The sequence below is a fragment of the Artibeus jamaicensis genome, unplaced genomic scaffold (genome assembly GCF_021234435.1).
Source record: "Artibeus jamaicensis isolate MK-2021 breed Jamaican fruit bat unplaced genomic scaffold, CSHL_Jam_final scaffold_1019, whole genome shotgun sequence".
In the NCBI taxonomy this organism is placed as follows: domain Eukaryota; kingdom Metazoa; phylum Chordata; class Mammalia; order Chiroptera; family Phyllostomidae; genus Artibeus; species Artibeus jamaicensis.
In genome coordinates, this window is record NW_026522025.1 from 21,356,365 (window position 1) to 21,377,090 (window position 20,726).

Consider the following 20,726-nt stretch of genomic DNA (forward strand, 5'->3'; position numbering starts at 1 on the left):
TTCTCCTTCCCTCTAATATCAATGTGCTAAGTTGTATATAACATACTAGTGTTCACATTTCTATTCACTTATATTCACATAAATTTCTGATTAGTTTTTTAATATATCATGAGGAGCAAATTATACCAGTATCTGGTGGAAAAGGATCAGTTCCTGTCCTTGACAGAGCTAACTACATGAGTCACAACAAATTAGCCACATCTTGCCAGTTTGTCTATAGTAGAACACAATTTGGAGTCAGGTTAAAAATTAGAATAAAGGAATGAGAAGCTGATGATTTTCTACTGCATTGATATTTGCAAGAGGAGAAGGAGGAGGAGGACTGTGAATTAGTCACCATTATCATGCACCTATAAGGCAATTTTTGATTATTGACATTCACGTCTAAAGATATTCATCCTGAGGGCACTATTGCACATACAAGTAAATGATTGAAACTAACAGACTTAATGTTTCCTTCTGGGCTGGTTGGACAAATAGTCTATCTTTTGCAGCCTCTGGCTGAAGGAGTCTAGTAGCCTTCCAAAGCATAAAATTCAACCATTCAAACAGCACTTTATCTCTGATTGCTGCAGACTGGTGCAATCCATCTGCTGTCATTTCCCAGCTCTCTGGGCCAGAATTATATTCCTTCAATTGTGCTTCAATGCATCACTGAAACAACCTAAACTCTAATGTCTATATTCTTTGGGCACTGTTCTATAGTGTGTTACTCAGATCATCTTGTTCAATCTCCAGTCCTTAAAGGCTCTTAAAATCTGTGCTACAACCACACTGTGGCTAAGTAATATAAATGATTTTTTAAAATTTTTTCCTTCACTAGTAACTATTCTTTTCTCCCTGCAGAACATTCAGATGGTTTAAGTTAGTTTTCATTATAAGAGAGTATCACATTGCCCAGAAAAGAATTAAAGCATTTACATCTTGAGGCATTTTTGTTTTAAAAACACAACTCTGGAACGCAAGTAAGTATTCCTTTCATTTGCAGGTTGTGAAATGTTGCACTACTAAATGAAGTTTTACATGATTGGTTTCCTTTCTATTACTTTTAGCCCTTGGGTTTGAGAATGTAAATTACATTCACCAATATGCTGTTCTGAGAAGTTTTAAACATTTTTAATGAAATCTAGAACTAGAAAACTTTGACTATATGAAGAAATAATTATGATCATAACAAGTGGCCCAAGTACAGTTTTTAAATGTACAGGCGCATTGACAAGGTCATAAATTAACTTCTAAAATTCACTCCTTATATATCACTGGAGTCAATTTTTAATGAAATTTGGTAAGAGAGATCATCACTCATAATTGCTTAAACTTGATACTTTCTAATTAACCATTATCCAGTCAAATCAAAGGCCATGATTGGAAGTTAGCCTATGAGAAGAAAGGTAGAAAGTATAATGCTTTAGAGAAAGCCTTTTTTACTTATTACAACTACAGCTGTTTAAATGCAAAAGAAATATATGCTGTAAGTTTTCCAGAGAAGGAGCAATTTACAAAATTATCCATGTTTCTAGTATCTGCAATCTATCTCTATATCTCTATAGACTACAAACATGCTGTTAATTTCCCAAAAGATTAAAAAATACGAGAAAAGCAAAACTTCTTTTAGCCATATTATATCATCAGGATACAGTCTCTTTTATTTTCATTTGCAATGCTTTTGAGGTTTTCTTTATCATATATTAGCCACCGTAATGGATTCAACACTGAATTCTAGCATTATATATATATACATATATATGTGTGTGTGTGTGTGTACACACATATATATACACATATATACCTGCCTGCTTCATACCTCTTTCTAACTGAAAAAAATTCAATAGGCATTTCTATTTAGATAGCTCTTATCTTCTCCTTATCAATCCTAATGATCTTTTCATCTACATAAATATCCAAATCATTCACCAAATTGTTCAAGGCAAACACCTAGAAGTCATTCATGAAGCCTCACGTATATTTCCATTATCTTTTTCATTCAGTTCTTCAAGTCAGTGTTGTTTGCACATTGAAACATAACCAAAATCCTTCCACTTCTCTCAACCCTGTTCAATATGCCATTTACTGTTATCTAAGAACACCCTTTTATGTGCGGTCGCAATGAATTACCATGCATATTACAAATGCATGAAAGTGAATTTGCAGAGAGACTGCAAAGGAAATATATGTTCACAGATTGGCATTGAGTTTTACTGAGCTTTGAAGGGAAAAAGGAATATTGTGGCCCTCTCAACCTTGTTTCACTGACTTGGTCTCTATATCCTGTAGTGCTTCCCTAATACTTTGGGGATGATGATTCATACTCCTTTCTAACATGCTACACTTCGTTCTCTGTGAACTTTTGCTTGGTGATAGTCTGCAGTCACTTCACCTGTCCCTTCACACATGTTTTTTTGTGTTTTTTTAACCTATTTTATATTTAGTGTATATAAGCAGATGTCAGCTGGAATTTTGCTTCCCGTTTAGATATAGACAACATTAGCTCAACCTCTATTCTAAGCCCCACTCGCGTTCAGAATGTCTTCCAGATATCTGTGAATTCCTGGACAGCATATAATGTTTGCACTTCCATTCTCCAGTGCCTTTTCTCGTATCTGCCCTATAACCTGAATCAATCAGACTTTTAGCTCCCAGCCCCACTCCACTGAACTTGTTCTTCTGAGGATTCCCAGTGCTCTCCATTTTGACAAACCCAGTACTGTTTCTTGTTTTCATCTTTCAGTAGCATTTGTTTCAGTTGATCACTCCTTCTTTGAAGTATGTTCTCTGTTTAGCTTCAGTAGAGCCCACACTACTAGTTTTTTTCCTAACTCATTTGTCAGTCTTTTCAAGTCTCCTTTACTTGTTCCTCATCATCATTCTTCCTTCATATTGTTGGAAGGTCACAGATCTTTGGGCTTCACTTTCTCTATTCATATTCACTCCTTTGGGATGTCATATGTTCTCATACATCAGTGTGGTATCAACTCTCAAATCTGTATTTCTAATTACCAAAGTATTTTTCTCATATTAAATATATTTATCTCTCATAAATTGTGAGTGTGCATCAAAATGTCATTTAATTCATTAATGATGAAATCAGTAGGGTGATGAAGTTGGCTTTATCTAGTTTCACATGTTACAAGGAAGAAAATGTTTATTAGTAATAGGAATAAATTTGCCCAATAATAGAGTGGGTTGCCTTATGAGATAATAAAGTTTCATGACACCGAAAGTGTTTGTGCAAAGTGACTGGAAGACACTGAAAGATTTACCATGAGTCTTCTCAAAAATTTCTTGTTTTAGGTAAGAGGTAGGGTTAGATAATGACTACAGGTTAAATTTCCTGGAAAGTAGAATCTGAGATGGAGTTTGAAGTGCATAATATTTCTTAAGGAGTGCCCTGGGACTAATAATTGTGCAAGGAAGGGAACAGAAACAAGACTGCACAGGAGGGAGAAATCAAACTGTGATGCAGGCCCAATGGTAGTCTCCAGGAAGAGTTCTGATGCTATAATGGCACTTCAGCACTGTGCTCAGTTCAACCTGAGAGTCCACAATTTATACCACATATTAATCTTTATTGATGTGGGCACCTTGGGATAGAGTATCTTGGGTAAGATAGCAATCTGTGGTTGAGGCAATTCGTGAACGGGGCTGACAGCTGAAAGCACTTTACAGACAGTACTCCTAGTGGATGAGGTAATAAGTCTTTCCTGAAGAAAGATCTGGGTTCCATGCCATGGTGTCCACTGCAAAAACCTATTAATTCCAACCCAATGTCAAGATTTATTTTATTGCAACTATTTGAATGAAACATTGCATGTTGCAATTCAAGTTGAATTATGATGACTTCCAAACCAAGCAATATTGTACATAGTTTAAGTAGACTCAATTCCATGATGAAAGAAACTATGCTTTAATAGATGTGTCAATCATTGATGTATAGAAGCAAACTTTTTTATAAGTACTGTCACAAATCTACATGATAATCCTAAGTGCCAGATTTTACTTTTGACTTGCTGAGCAAACTAAAATATTCATATATTCACATAGAGCCAGATGGCTTCCCACTGAATATGCATTTGAATGATTCCTGTACATTATTTATTCCAAGAGGTGCACAAAATGCACCATCATCATAGCAGGGACTCCTAATAAGTTTGTTTTAGAAAGGATTCAAGGAATAATAGGAATACAGTGCTAACTATATTTGGGGTTGAGGTTTGGTTCTGTGTGTATTTGCAAATTGCTGAGCAAAATAAATATGGTTACATCTCGGTAGTCTCTGAAATAGCAGGATAGTACAATAAGTAGGTTTCAGCAATAATGACTAGCATTTGGTAAAGAAAAGAGTTCAACTTTGCAAAGATGTTTTTAAAATAATTTGCTTATATCTCAAAAATTCTTATGTATAACACAAAAAAGTTACATTGATTTTAAAACTTTACTGTTTAAACCTATATGTTATGTTCTATTTAAACACATATTTCTGGGAATTGTTTTTATTTAGACATGAAGAGCTATACCTTTTTTCTTTATAAGACTTTACCATCATCTGTGCTGAACTAAAAAATTCAGTATACAGGTGGCTTTTTTATTGATATAAAAATGACATCAGACACAATACTATTATATCAATCTGATTTAAAGAGAAAAAACAATGTATGTAGTTAGCTACACTGCATAAACTTTTTCTTTTAAGGCATTTAGTAGAAAAATAACATCAGTAAGAACCAAAATTTTTACATAAATGCATATTTTATAGCTCATAGTTGGACATTAACTAAAGTAATGAAACAATCTTCAAAGTTTTTCAGTAAATAAAAACAGAATACAATTTTCTAGTTAAGCATAAAGCACAACATAGGGCAAAGTATAAAAATTGAACAGCATTTTAACTCACTTTCAGGTTCACTATAAACTCACTCTGATCTGCACTAAAACCAAAAGTCAAGGTTATGCACATCGGGGGTGTCAAACTCACCTTCACTGGGGCCACATCAGCCTCAAGGTTGCCTTCAAACGGCCAAATGCAATTTAGGACTGTATAACTGTAACTACTTAGGTGCTGAGCTGGATAAAACAAGATGAAGGGACGTATTTGGTCCACGGGCCTTGTGTTTGTCACCTGTGATGTACACCAAAGACCACAGGGCAAACCGAGGCTGGAATGGTTGATAAAACTTACCATAACACCTTTTGAAATTTGAAATTAAAAAAAGAACCCATTCAGGTATGAGACTCAGGAAATTTTATTGGAATCGTTAAAGGAGCATTTAGAGAATATGTGCAGTTACTCTCTATATACAGGGCAAACGTATTTCATAATCTATTTCTACATTTCTTAGAAAAGTTTTCTTCCTTTCACCTTTCTTTCATTGTATTAATGAAGTAGGTATCTAACACTGAACTACATTTCAAATGTAACTTTGCTATTCTAATAAGCAAAATTTTTATGATTCTATTTATGAAATAATGCCTCTGCTTAAAGCACTTTCTTCAGTGTGTTTTTGCCTGAATGTACCATGAATTCATACATGATTTGCATATTCTTCTCACTGGTAGAACACTGGCTTTTGCTATGCCCCTGGTGCCTCTGATCTCCAATAAATATGGATTTTTAGCTTTTCTAAGCTCTCTTGATTTGACTTTCTTTTTTTTTCTTGTGAAATGCTTACTGTGTATCCTATTCCTATTTCCCACCATTGCTGCCACTCTGTGTAATTTTTCAGTCATTTAGTATTTATGACTTTGCCTAACTTATCTAACAATCTAATCAATTGTTAATCTCAAGAAAAAAAATCCCACAATGAAGTTTAAATAATTTGGGGCCCATCAGCATCGTTGAATTTGTTTTACTGTGTAGAACAATAATAGGGCTTTTAATGAATATCATCATAATAATTTGTCTGAATCCTCTGAAGTGATATAATTATTTAAATTGTGTCCAAGCTCTCAATTTATCATATGTTTAAGGTTAATTATTTCTGCACCCTTTGAGATTTTAAAAAATAGCAAGACCTGCTTCAATTCTAGTATATTCAAAAATTTGTCTGTAGCCTGCCCAATATAACATTTTCTCCTTGTTAACTTAAATAGTATATGGTTTTTGCACCATTCTTTTCACTCATCAAAAGCTATTTTGTACAGCAAATTGTATTTTCCAGTACCAAATCAAATTATAAATTTTTTGCTGGCAAGGATTCTTCCTTACACTTATGAAAAAGCTATGTCCAAATCACTTCTGGAGATTTGTTTTGCTTTTTCTTAATTCAAGGGCCTAACCCCAGCAATTTCTGATTTAGTTGATCATGAATTGTTCCTGGTAACTGTAGTTTTTAAAAGCTCCCTGAAAGTCTGATTTGTACATATTGCTATAGCATCATATACCTTATATAAATGCTAGTAATGCTAGTAATGCCAGATAATGCAAAAACCTCTTATGATATAGGGAAATTTTAAATGGAAGATTAGGAAAATAAAGATATTAAAAATTATTTGAATTATCCTTCCATGGAATTTTAAAATATTGCTGTTTTTTTTTGTCTGCAGAATTGGCAATGGCTTCATCTATATTTACTTTACCTTTTTTCAAGAACTTAGCAATATTTCCTTTATTAAAGGGATCAGTTATGCTCAATTCAATTGGTTCAGTTCAATTCAGTTTGGCTCAGTTTAATTCAACTCTATTCAGTCCAAAACAATTAAAGATATATATATATATATCTATATATCTCTCTCTATATATATCTATATCTCAGTCAACCAGGTACTGTGCTATGCTTGGGAATGCAAAAATAAATAAGACAATTCCTGCTTTTAAGTTGCTCACAACCTAACAGGAGATATAAAGATATCAATTCCATCTTCCTTAATAGGTGCTTTTCTATAGAAGCAGTCAGAATTATATCCATACAGACTTAGAGCAGGACATGAGTATTATCGGTTTGTTTTATCTCTTTTTTTCAGAATTTATTATTTTTATTTTAATTGTTGTTCAAGTACAGTTTTCTGCCTTTTGTTTTATTTTCTTGATGCTCTTGATATTATACACACACACACACAGGGTCCAGCACAGATAACACCCATTTTTATTACAAATCATAACCATGTAATTCTGTAACATAACAATGTCATGCTCAAGCATACCACATGACATTTTAGGTGAAATGTTCAAATTAAAACCATAAATTATTACACCCATATTATTACTCTACCAACCACACTAAAGGAGGCATTACTACTGCCTGTGTGTGTATATGATAATTACATAGATAATAGTTTCCATATGTGTGTGTGTGTATATATATATATATATATACACAATGTATGTATATGTAGGTATATATAATGTGTATGCACATAGAATTATAGTACATAATCATCAAATATAAATGTTTGGTCATCAAAAAGGAGTAGAGACAACCGTCCTTAATAACATTAAAGAATGCATCCCTGATATATCATTTCAAGATGATTTTGTAAAATATTACATACCCAAACTCTCTAGAAGAAATAATGGAATAGTTCAAAGAGGGAAGATATGGTCTTTAGAAGGTACATAGAAAACCATTGTTTTTAGCTAGTAAATTAAGTATTCTGTAGCTAAATGAGATGAATGCCTTTCATCATGGAGGGAAATAAAACTTTCAGGAAGATGATGAGGAATTAATTTGTTAAACCCTAATAAGATATGTATTCATCTCTCAATCCGATACACCTCAGGGCCTCACAAATTCCAAATATCTGGTAGCCCTTCACCACAGGCTCTATAAGTCACCCCCTAGTTGCATACGTGAATGAGCAAATATGGAGACAGTTTTAGGTAACTATGTGTATAATCAGACCTCCACTTCAACTTAGGAAACTCTGGGCAGCTGTTAGGAAATGATACCACATAGTAAGCCAACTTAGAGGTTTAGACTCAAGACTTGATTATTAAACCCAGTATATTCCATCATTACTGAATAAACTTAGGCATCAGAGATACTGAATTAGAAGTGTTTTGGCATCATTTGCTTTAGATCTCAGGAAGTTCTGATCTTAAATGATAAGGTTAGGACTGTGGGAAAAGTGGGGGGGTTGGGGCAGGATTGGAAGAGCTTCTAATACCTTTGGTTGCAATTTCTACCACTCTGTAATTCAGAGTAATCCTTTCTAGTATTAATGACAGGGGTTTCTTTTAGGTTTTTAGACTGAGCTAAATCTACTAATTCACATTTTTTCATATTAATATGAAGCTCAATGACCACAATCATGGGTTCAAGAAACAAGGCAGGTACAGATACAAAGAGAACAACAAGGAAAGAGTTGTCCAAATAGTTTATAAAGTTGGTAAAGACTGCTTGGAAGTCCTAAAGTCGGTATACGACTCTGCAACTTTTTATGGGAGGTATGGGCAATAATAGTAGTACTTGTTCCAGACTAGGAAAGTATGATATACACTTATTGCAAATGCAGTGGCAATTTTTAAAAATGCTTTACATGTATGAAAACAAGTTGTCTTGAAACTCACAACAATTATAGCCTACTCTTGATAAGCCATATTTAAAAAGGGAGTAAAATTGTAACAAAAACATATGTATCTATTTCACAAATTTTAATTGAAAACATAATTTATATATATACATATAACATATATATATATATCATTACTAAACTTGAATACTGTGTGACAAGAGAATGTTATTTGTATGTTAATAAAGTAAAAATCTATCAGGACAGTTGTTGACTATATAAAATTGGAAGAGCTTAACTTGGGTTTATTATTGAAAGTCTTCCTGGCATCAAGGACGCTCTTAAACATGACTTGCTACAGCAAATCCCCTCATAAGTGGCTTCAGAGACAAAATCCCTGCAGCAGAAACCAAAAAGCTGTGTGGCCCTACAGACTGTGACTTTCTGTTGATTCACCACAACATAGCTATGGGTAAAAGTTGAGTTTTTTGTACACCCAACAGCTTTATACTAATTTAATCATAGCACTCTCTTTAATTTCTATTCAGGTTATTCAAGATTTTACATACTGTGACATCTCAGCTTCAAAGAAAGACAGGCTATTCCCACAACTAAAATATAAAATGGATAGAAAACTATACAATTGAATCAATGTCAGTTCTAATTGGTGGGATGCTTAGCTGAACCATGTAAACAGAAGGGACATCATGAACCTTTGAGTACCTGCCAAAGGCTGATGACATTTCTAACACTGATATGAAACAGGAGGATGACAGGAGGGGGACATGCATAAAGGTGTGTGGCACCATAACCATTTTCATCATTCTCCCACTTTGATACAGGAGGATATGTAACAAAAATATGCTTGGGAGGTATCTATGCTTGGGCAGACTACTTAGATTGTTTCTGCTTAAAGAGACTAAGCAAAGAACTGGTCACATAGAATCACTCAGTGGGCTCACAACAACCACATGTTATACAGGTCCACTCTGAACCTTTAAATCATCTGTCCTTCCTGCATCAAATTAATTTTACTTTCACTTTGAGGAGCAACCTCTAAATGGATAATTGGTAAGGGAAAATAATACTAACTCATTGTAAGTAGAACTAGCTATTTTTGCTTTTCTCCTTCACATTTTTCTTTTAATAAATGACAAATCTTAGGCATGGAAGTGTTGTTTGCTCAAAGACAACAATTAGTTATTAATTGAACTAAATTACATTGTTATTTCCTTGGCAGGCTGGCTGACTCTTAAGGGGGAGAAGGAAAGATGAAGTAAGATTGGAAATGCCCCAAGTCATGAAGTTTAGATTATTTCAAAGGTTTTAATGCTTCAAAGAATGTTTTTTCTCATTCGGATGTAGGCTTTATTAAATGCCCCTTCTCATAACCAATCATGAATATTGCTATCATAGGACAAATGGTTTATGGCAATTGCCTGTTTACTTGTCTATTCCTGGGCCCCATGAGATTTTTGCAGTGCTTGATACATACAGTACATGCTTATTAATGAATGAATCAATCGATCAAATCAATGAAGAGCTGAACTGACAATTGAAATGAATTCTGATCAGTTTGGAAAGAAGAAAAGTCTCAGTCAGTGGCAGAGACATGACTCATCACTGTTTAATTTAAATCATTTCATAAACACTACTTCACGTTCACCCGGCAGCAAGGGAAAGCACAGCAAACATAACTATCTTTGCATTTCTAGTTGTGTTGTAAATTGGGAATAAGAATAGCAAGAATGTTTTATTGTTTATTTAATATGCTGTCACAGAGATACTGAGAACACCTGTTTAAGTTACTGTAATATTGATTTTTTCACATTTATTTTGATTATTATACCTATACTCTCAAGTCCTATTCATTTGTAAGATTAATATTAATATTATCTCAACAGTGTTCATATTCATAATAGTGATTTATGATTTCATCCAACATACTATAAATGTAGGGATTCCAGCAGAAAAGAAAGGAAATTTGTTTGACAACTAAGAATCTCCCAAATTATGCTTGCTATCATGCAGAAATATATTGTTCAAAAAGAAATCAAAGAAGTTTTAAAGTTCAATACTTGCAGACCTCTTAGACAACCCTCTGTTTTCTTATTGTGCAGCTTGGTTTTAATATCATTTAATATTTATTAAAATGAAGAAAAAATGTAAATATATACCAATCAGTAATTACACCTAATTATGTTTAAAGCAGTGATTATCTTAATTGTTTGTCAACTAGATGTAACACATCAAAAATTCAAACTTCCCTCAAACTAGGAAACATGTTAATAAGAATCCATTCACAATGAAAGAGTGATCTAGGATTTAAGTATAAATGAACTCATACTCCTAAATGTGATAAGAATTGTTCCAAATGCACCGGTCAGATTTTATGGGATACATGTCTTTATAATTTCTCTGTTGGAATCATAAAAGTGAAGAAGTATCAAGGTCAATTTTTATCTTTTTCATCTTGGAAGAATCCTTTTAAATATGCATGAAGAGACTAGTATAGTCTGCTATAAATAGCAGATGCACAAATGTAGATTGGGATAAATAAATCATATGAACCCAAAATAAAGGAATTCAGAAAGAATGTAAATTGGCTTATTGAAGGAGTATTAGAACATGTCTATGTATGTGCTGAGGTAGTCTGGTAAATCAGTTGAAGAGATGGAGGCATTAATGTTAAATTTAGGCAATTCAATAGAACATGAAAGTTGATCAAAAAATGAATAGTTGAAGAAATAAGGTATTTACTAAATCTACCCTGACATTTTGAATGAAAAAAAATACCAAGCAAGCATAAAAGAACAAAAATGCTTACTAGTACTTAGCCCTTTAGAAAAGACTTTTTTATGCTATAAATATTCCTTTAAAAATTCAAATTTTTCTGTTAAAGAATACTATTTTGGTCATATTTATTTATCATTTTATATTTTCCCTTGGTGTTTTAAAAATTAATACACTTTTTATTAAAACAGTTTTAGATTTATGGAAAAATTGGGCAGCAAGTACAGTTACCATACACTCCTTCTTTTCCCCACCCAAAACCCTCCCCAGTTTCTCTTACTATTAACTCTTATATTTGTTTGGTACTTGATGAAATGATATTGATACATTATTATTAATTAAAGTCTTCATGTTTTATGGTTCTATGAGGTTTTTTCCAAATGCATAATGTGCCATTACTGTCTCTTGCAGAATAGTATCAGTAGCCTAAAGATTGCCTGTGTTCCAACTATTCATGCCTTCGCTTCTCCCCTCCTCCAGGAAACCACTGATGTTTTTATTGTGTCTATAGTTTGGCCTTTTCCAAAATACCCTATGGTTGGTATTATGTAATATGGAGCCTTATCTGACAGGCTTAGCTCATTTAGCATTATTCAATTAAAATTATTCCATAACTTTTCTTGGTTTGGTATTTCATTTATTGCTGAATAATATTCTACGGTATGAATATACCTACAATTTGTTTATTTATCCATTCTCCTACGAAAGGGCACCTTGGTTGCTTCCACTTTTTGTGAATCACCTTTAAAATACGGGACTCTTCATGCACAAACCCATCATCTACTGCCCCAATGCTACCACGGGATAGAACTCTTTAAAAACACGAAACAATCTTTTTGTCTTTACCCCAGGCCTTTCTACTCTTACAGGGGATTTGAAGACTCAAAAACCTTTAAGTAAGTAGGCATCTCCCACTAAGCAACCTTAAAATAGTGTCCCTCAAAGTGTGTCCCAAGTAGTATCTACATTAGAATCATTAGTATCTGTTAAAATTCAGATTCCTGAGCCCTACTCCTGATCTTTTCAATCAGAATTTCTGATGATGGGGCCCCGGTTTCTGTTTATTTACAAAGTGTGAAATGCACTTCGTAAACAAACAGAAACCTTGGCTCCATCCAAAGTTTGGGAAGATAGGTACTTTTGTAATTAGGTTGTGCTTTTGATAATATATGAATTAAAATGTCTTCCACACTTCTGGAATTCTCAGGACTGGGATGAGTAGAATTCAGTGTAGAGCATATGGCCAACCTAGGGCAGAGAGAAGTAATTTTTCCAGAAAGGTACTGAGTACTGGGGATAACATTCCCTGCTTCCATGTGGATTCTCTCCAGCATTCTTTTCTTCTTTTTAATATATTCTATGGATTATGCCATTACAGTTGTCCCATTTCCCCCCTTCAGCATTCTTTAGAAAGAGAAGCAGGAGAGTCATCCCGCGTCATTTACTTGCTTCAGCCATCCCGTCACCTTGCTAAAGGCACTCGGCAGGATTAATCCCCGTTCTTAAAACGGGCTTGTAGATTTTGTGCCTTTAAAACTAGGACATTTTTATGGAGTTCGATGATGTTTAATATTTTAGGTATTAATATTATCATTTCATACATTTTTATGTTGGTATTCTCCCTTTTTGAGCAAAAACTATTGCCTCAGGGTGTGGAAAAACTCAGTTGAGATGCCGATTGGATTTTCAAACTCATAACAGAAATAAGTAGCTTTGACAACTAAAGCTTTCATTTTTAAAAGCTAACCTTTGGGGCAAAACAAAAAAAATTGAAAATCAAAAGGAAAAATCTTAAAAATGTGTGCATCCATTTGTATGTCATGTCCCAAATAGGACATTTGAAGAAACAATGCAAAATGGTATGAGCTAGCTTTTCCTTCATCGATACAGGTGATACACACAAGCACACAATACACCAGTCGAAGATCTTAGGTGGTGGAGAGAGAAATAAGGGAAGAAAGGTGGAGAAAAATACACACACTTAGATGTTGTCCGGAAGGCCTAGAGGCCTGCCTCTCATCCCTGTCACTCTGGATTAATGATGTGACAACCATGGGTTGCTTTTAAGGACATCTGAGGAAGAGATAGCTTGTGAATTACTTTCTAGGATACAGCCTTGAGAAATGGCAAGCCTTTAAAAGAAAACTATCTAGTATGATCTTCAGGACAGAAAAGCATTGAGAAGTCAGGTGCCAGTCCAGTGGTCCTGAGGGCAGAATTCCTGAGGAATACAAAGACTCTGACCTGAGGAGATGGGGGTCACAAAATTCTGAAAGAAAGCTAGTACAACTGACGATGTCTGGCCTTCAAGCAAAGAAAACAGAATGCATAGACCAAGTAAACAGAGAACCCCAAAGTACAGAAGACATCAACATCCAGGGCAGTAGGTACAGATGAGGAAAGATAAGAAGAGTTGTATTTAGGGAAGGTCAGAGATTTCCATTAAGTCAAGATAACCTACTTCTTTAATTATACAAGGGGGTGTTAGGTAGTGGCTAGGAATGAGCCCTAAGAGGAGGAATAAAGTCAGGGGCCTCACCATTACAATCTAACAAAGACCTCAACACAGGAGACTAGAAGCAAAAAGGGAAACATGTCTCACCAATTAACTCAGCAGCGCTGAGCTCGGTTTGGCAAGATTGCTGGTGTCCTGGGCAGGGAAGGAAAGAGCACAGTGGGAGAAAAGAGTCCTTGAGACTGTGCTGAGAAAGGGGCCTCTGTAACAGTCTCACGAAGATCGCTGGGTGTCCTGAACATCACAAACAGGAGGAAGCGGGGTAGTCCTTGAGATTCTACACTGGAAAAGGGGGCATCTGTAGCAATTTTACTAACTAAGACAAAGAACTTTTACTAACAGAGAAAGAAAGCCCTGTAGCTGTACATTATTCCCAGGATTTAGAAGGGAAGAAGGAGGGATGTATCTGGAAGCCAGCTGAGGTACATAAGCCCCAAACCCCAATAGTTGGGGCACTCAGATTAGCCAAGCGCCTACTTGTAGCTTTTGCTCAAGTGTATAAATAAACTATCTTGTTTCCACTATACATTTGTCTCTTGCTTTAATTCATCTCTTGCAGTGAGACAAGAACAGAGGCAGGGAAAAAAGGCCTCCTGGCTCAGGTCTCTCTCTCTCTCTTCTCATTGTTAACAGGGGGACACAAAAAACCTAGAATTTATTTATATAAACAAGTGTATTTACTCTTACATGTTTAAACTTCAGTCTCCTTCAGGGTACTCCGCACTTGATTGATGCAGTACACCTACTGAGACGCTTTTCTCACTGCTCAGCACAGTTTTTGAACTTGTCGATTTTGTTGCCTTTTAGTGCTTCTACCATTTTTTTTTTGTTTCACCTCTTCCACATCAGCAGATCACATCTCTTTGAGGACTTTTTCATCCAGAGAAACAAAACAAAGTTGCTTAGGGTAAGATACGGTGAAGAATAGAGAGGGTAGGGCACAGGGGTCATGCCATTTTTTTTTTTGTCAAAAACTGCTGAACACTCAATGCAGTGCAGGCGGGGCCACTCATAAATCACCCAGCAGGAAATAGGCAAATGGCGTTGCAAGAGTCTTCAGAAAAATCCACTGAAGCCCAATGTAGCCTCTCACAGTAACACCAGCTGGCACACTTATACAGATGTGTTCCTCAAACACTCACCTAGGTGAGGAAGGCTATACTACAAGGGAGTCTGTCCCCAGAAGATAATTCTGGGGGTCTTTTGGGTCCCCCATCATATTTGATCAGTATTGAAGCCCCACCTCCAGAACTTAAATTACTTTTGCTGAGTAAAATTTGTGAGGAATCAAAGTTATCTACGCATTTTCTTTAAAAAGAAATAGTTACTTGAACACTCAACTATAACAGCTATGAAATCTATACCTATTACATTCAAACTATGGCCCCTGAAGATAAACTTCAAGATTAAAATTTATACTTTCTAGATAAAATTACATTATAGAAAAGAAGTGTATAAATTTAATGAACAAAATAAACTGATGTACAAAATACAAACAGAGTCATGGATACTTGGAATAGACAGCTGTCAGAGGGGAGAGTGAATGGGGGATTGAATGAAAGAAGGTGAGGGCATTAGGCAAAGAATGTATATGCATGACCCATGGACACAGACAACAGTGTGTTGACAGCCAGAAGAAAAGGGGGACATAGCCTTGTTAGAGGTGGGCAAAGTAGTGGGGGATGGGGACATCTATAATAGTGACAACAATAAAATAAAGCTTTGAAAAAAAGAAGTATTAAAAATCATGTAACTTTTTCTTCTGGGTTTTTCGTTGTATCCTGAGCTTATAGTCATTCCATTAGTAACATGCCATAGGATATGGGTTTTCATTGTTTAATTATTTTTTAATTTTATTTAGTTATTTTTCAAGTACAGTTTTTTGTCTATTTCTCCCATCCCAGCCCCCCCACCCCATGCTCCCCACCTCCCTCCCATCTCCACCCCTTAGTTCTCGTCCCTGTGTCCTTCCTATTTGTTCCTCCAAATCCCTCCCCTTTTTTCATTGTTTATATACGAGTATAGAGGTAAATTCTATTACCAGTAACTCTTTTCCTACTGCCATGACTTTGGCTCAGGAGAAAATGATCCTGAAAGAAGATCCTAGGTGGTTCCAATAGCTCTTTATAGACATTATATGTAACTGAACCAGTTTCTAGATACACCTATTTAAGAAATGGTCCATAAAGGTATATAAGGTTAGGTAATCAACTGATGGAGGCAAATAATTTTATTGAAACACTTACAATTTATTTGTTATACAGCTCTTTTCAACAGGCTGATTAGTTTCCTTTATGATTTTACCCTTGGAAGTCACACTGTTTTGATCTTCGTCATTGTTGCATGACATTCCATTCGGCACTCTGCTTATTTTTAGCCTGACTATCAAAGTATTTTCTACTGGACTGTCACTGCACTTGAACTTGGAATCTTGTGACGTGAGGAACTGCACTGGGGAAAAGAAGAATCATCTAACAAATGGGAAATTATAAATCTAGACCAACCCAGACTTGCACTGGTAATTATTTTATATCTTTAAATGTAACAGGGTTAAATGATAGTTATAATCATTAACATTTCCTTAGAATATCTGTTAATTTTCCATAAATAATAAAACAATGTATTATACAAAAGCGTTGTGAAGATTAACTGAATTCAAAGTACCTTTTTCAAAAATCTTTAAAGAAAACAAATTTCTTACAAGAATGTATTATTAGTTCCTAGGTATAATGTCATAGAAAAAAATTATAATACTGCTGAATATAGGGATTTTAGAGTTATATCTTAAGTATCTCATATTTAGAACCTAAAAGCTCTTTTCTAGAAATTGGAGATTGCTATAATTAAAATGCAATTAAATCAAATCAAATAAGTCAAAATATTCTTTTATGTAAATATATTATCTTATATCAAATGGGTTCTTAATTACTACAATTCCATATGATTGCATTTTAAATATAAACATCTTCATTTTAAACTCACAGTAATTTAAATAAAGCATTGTAGAATTTTAGCATAAAAACAGAGTTTTAATTACTTCTATGTTATGATCTGTGTCTACATTTTGCAAAACACAGCTATAAATCTATTTCATTTTTTTTAGATGAATGGAAGAAGAAGGTCAGTGAATCTTATGTCATCATAATAGAAAGATTAGAAGATGACCTTCAGATCAAAGAAAAAGAACTTACAGAATTAAGGCACATATTTGGGTAAAGATATTATTTATTTGAATAAGCATCTGCATTATTTATTTTGTTTTAAAAAATCTCTATGTATTTAAAAATACAACATTATTCAGTCATGTTCTAAGTGTTAGAATATAAAGTTACCCAATCTTGACCATTCTTATATCCCTAAAAATATAAATAGATTATATCCTGAAAATGTAACTTTTACACTCCCATTACTAAAATTTTAAAAAGAAGAAGAACCAAACTCTAGCCTTTGAACGCTGTAGCTGAAGCAAATAATCTTCTCTGGAATTAGATCATTCTTGTAAACCATTCCAGCAACAAACAACACAATGTCTCTTCCCAAATGGTGGTAGGATATTAGCCACACTGTTTCCTCTGGACTACCAGGCTAAGTCCAATTTTAACAAACCCTCTGGACTCCTGACATTGAAAGGCTGTTTTTTAATAGAACTGAGTGTTATTCTGTCCCTGAAAAATCATATAACAATGAGTTATATTGGCTTCAGGCTTTCAGTGGGTTTTATTCCATGATAACAAGAGAAAAATAATCTGCCATAGTGCCACAACCTTGGAAGGCATAAAAATGTTCAGAAAAGAGGGGCAGGACCCTGATATACACAAGCAACCTTTTGGAGAAATTGAATCTGGCCTTGAGAAACTAGGTGTATTTGGGGGGTTAGTTTAGGTTAGCTGCCTGAATGAGGAGAAGTTCCATGTGGCCAGTGAGACGTGTTCACTCACAGCTGTGTAATTCACGTAATGCACTCACGACTGAAAACTCCCTCTATTTTTCTTGGAAAACAATTATAAAGCAATGATGTTATAGTTTTAAAAGAAATTTCAGATATAGTAAGCATACAAAACTGATATAACTAGAAAATAAAATTATCCTTGTACAATATAGTTTATACAAAATTTGTCAGTGGGTTAATAAAGCCTCCAATTTTACGGTTTGGGAAATAGCTGATTCTCCTGTTATTTGGCACAAAATTATTAACTCAGCATTGACACTCATGTTGAGATACTCTGGGTTAGGTTGACTTCTGAAATTATTACACGCTCAGTTATGGGAAAACATTTAAATTTCTTGCAAAGATGTGACCAGCACTTTGGTATAACAGATTTATATTATACATACTAATTTTGTTGGAAAAGTATATGAATATAGAACTTAATCATAAACCCTCTAGCTCTTACTAACTCAAATAAATCTGCTAAATAAAATGTGATTACATTGAAGAGATTTTTTCCGAATTTGTAAAGTCAAAACTGTATTTATTTACTTTAATTAAGAAAATATTGTGCAAATATATCAAGTCTAATTTAAAACAAAATATATTCCCTTAAGGATTAAGCAATGAGTTTGAGATGAAGGATTTTTCTCGCACCATATCTACAAGAAGCTGTTTCTACAGCTCCTGCTAAAACCGACTTTTCGTACATTTTTGCTGCATGTGATAGATGTGACCTCCTTTTTGCTGATTAGTATTAGGGGTGAGAGGCAGGAATCAGTGGCAGGCAGGTTATGGTTCAGAATGTATTGTACCAGCTGTATTTAAGGTGCTGATCCAGGCACATCAACTATAAGACATTGTTTAATCCTCTCCATGACCATAGGCAGGTGACAATATGTCTGGTGGGTAATAAACGAAGGACTAGAGATATTGTGTGCCATTCAGATTGCATGGTAAGTAAATTCTGGAATGGTGAAATGTGGAAAGGTCTGCCTGACTCCCTAGAACAGGGGTGTCAAACTCATTTTCACCAGGGGCCACATCAGCCTCACAGTTGCCTTCAAAGCACAGGATGTCATTTTAGGACTGCATAAATGTAACTACTCCTTAACTAGGGGCAAGGAGCTCGGCACTGCTGTGGGGGAGAGACAAGGTGGAGGGCCCGGCTCGCGGCCCTTGTGTTTGCCACCTGTGCCACAGAGCAAGCTTTTCTTCCTCTAGCACCTGCTTCTTGCTCCAGGACTTCAAACTCTGGTTTGGGGGAAACATATAGATAGTTCACAGAAGTCGGTCTATGAAGAGTGCCAAGTAGAAGAAAAAAACAAGATGATTTTCAAATATTAAAAAGAAAGATTTAGAGTCTTGATTTATTCACTGATTTTGAAAAGCCTTCCAGATAAATGGTATACTTAAGTAAAAATAGATAGGCAAGAGAGGGTGCGTACCACGGAAAGTCAAGAAGAGGCAAGAAAAACGAATGTCTTGACCATTTTATGTAAGTTGAGTAAAAATGTTATGTCGGTCAGTATAAGGGGTTTTTACAGTCATGCAATCAGTTTTAAATCTAGTTTTTTCTTTAAAAAAAAGGTTTTATTTATTTATTTTTAGAGAGAGGGGAAGGGAAGGAGAAAGGGAGGAAGAGAAACATCAATGTGTGGTTGCCAGGCATGTGCCCTGACTGGGAATCAAACTGGCAACCTTTTGGTTCACAGGCCAACACTCAGTCCGCTGAGCTACACCAGCCAGGGCAGTTTCTTCTATTCACAAACTTTGTATTCTTGGATATTTTACTGAATCTCCTGAACCTTATTTGCGTTTGTAAAATGATATTAATAATCTCACAGGGTAGCTATAAAATGATATCAATTAAATGCTGAGGACAGGGCCTAACACACAATAGGCATTGAATAATTGGAGGTTTCCATTACAATGATTGATTGGATAAATAGGGCAGTTTGAAAGACTGAAGACTTTATTATAGACTGGGAGTAACAATGCATTAAAAGTTAGGAGGAAAGAAAGTTAGGATAAAATGTTTTTACATGGTGAGGGTGTTTTCAAAAGTAAAAACGTAAAATGTTAGAACACTTCAGGATGATGCAAAAATCTGAAATATAAATTTTAAATATTGTGATCAGGAGGGATTTAATGAGTTTTCAGACTAGAGTATTAGAAGTCTCATCAAAATGCACGTCAAATTCCCTGAGAGTAATGGTCGGGCACATTGTGGAGAGGAAGACTAGCCCGGTGCTAAAGCTGCAAAAGAAAGCTACAGAAATGTTCCGTTAGCCACGAGTGGTCATATGAAGCTCAGCAGAGCATTACCAGAGCCTAGGAACATTGTTTCTCCAGGTGAAGCACCTCCTACAGGAGAGTAGTGTCCAGTGCTTGCTAAAATTTTAGATTCCATGAGTTCACCCCAGTCAAATGAATGAGAATCTTTGATTCTGAAACCTGAGTTTTTAACTTGCTCCCCAGGTAATCCTTTTGTATGCTAAGAATGTACTTTGGCTCACGTTTGATAACTGTGCTTTAGAAAGATATCTGAGTTACACGGAAAACTCTGCCTGAGGTGATATCAGTGAAGGAATGAAGAACCCGAGACCAGAAAGCTGGCAACTGCTGTAATCTTCAGAGAGTTAATGGAGCAAACAAACAAACAAACAAACAAACAGAAAAGCAGAGAACTGTGTTTTGTCTGATCTCATCAAGGCAGATAGCATCATCTGGGAAAGAAAGGCAGTGGCGCCGAGGGCAAATGCCGCAGAATTTTCTTTTCTCTACAATAAAATGATGGATGACAAGGAAAGAAAAGAAAGGAGTACTGAGAATATAAATTGTCTCATGCACTGGCTCACACATAACTTTAAGAGTAGTTGGAAAACTAAAATATAACATTGTATGAAATCACACTTAAATGAGTATCTAGGACGTTTTAGGTGTCGAATATGCGTTAGAATCTTTTCTCCCTCTTTATTCGTGCCATACATTGGGTAAGGAGCACTTCTGTGATGAACAGTTGTGTTATGCTGCCTGGCATCA

The 20,726-nt window shown here is 35.1% G+C and overlaps 1 protein-coding gene across 1 annotated transcript in view; it reads left to right on the top strand.

The window, feature by feature from the left end:
* Positions 1–16,157: 16,157 nt before the first annotated feature.
* TNNI3K (TNNI3 interacting kinase) overlaps positions 16,158–20,726 on the top strand; it is a 277,088-nt gene continuing 272,519 nt past the window's right edge. The window contains 2 exon segments of the mRNA XM_037141086.2: positions 16,158–16,271; positions 16,857–16,965. Coding sequence (XP_036996981.1) covers positions 16,232–16,271; positions 16,857–16,965 — 149 coding nt within the window. The 5' untranslated portion in view covers positions 16,158–16,231.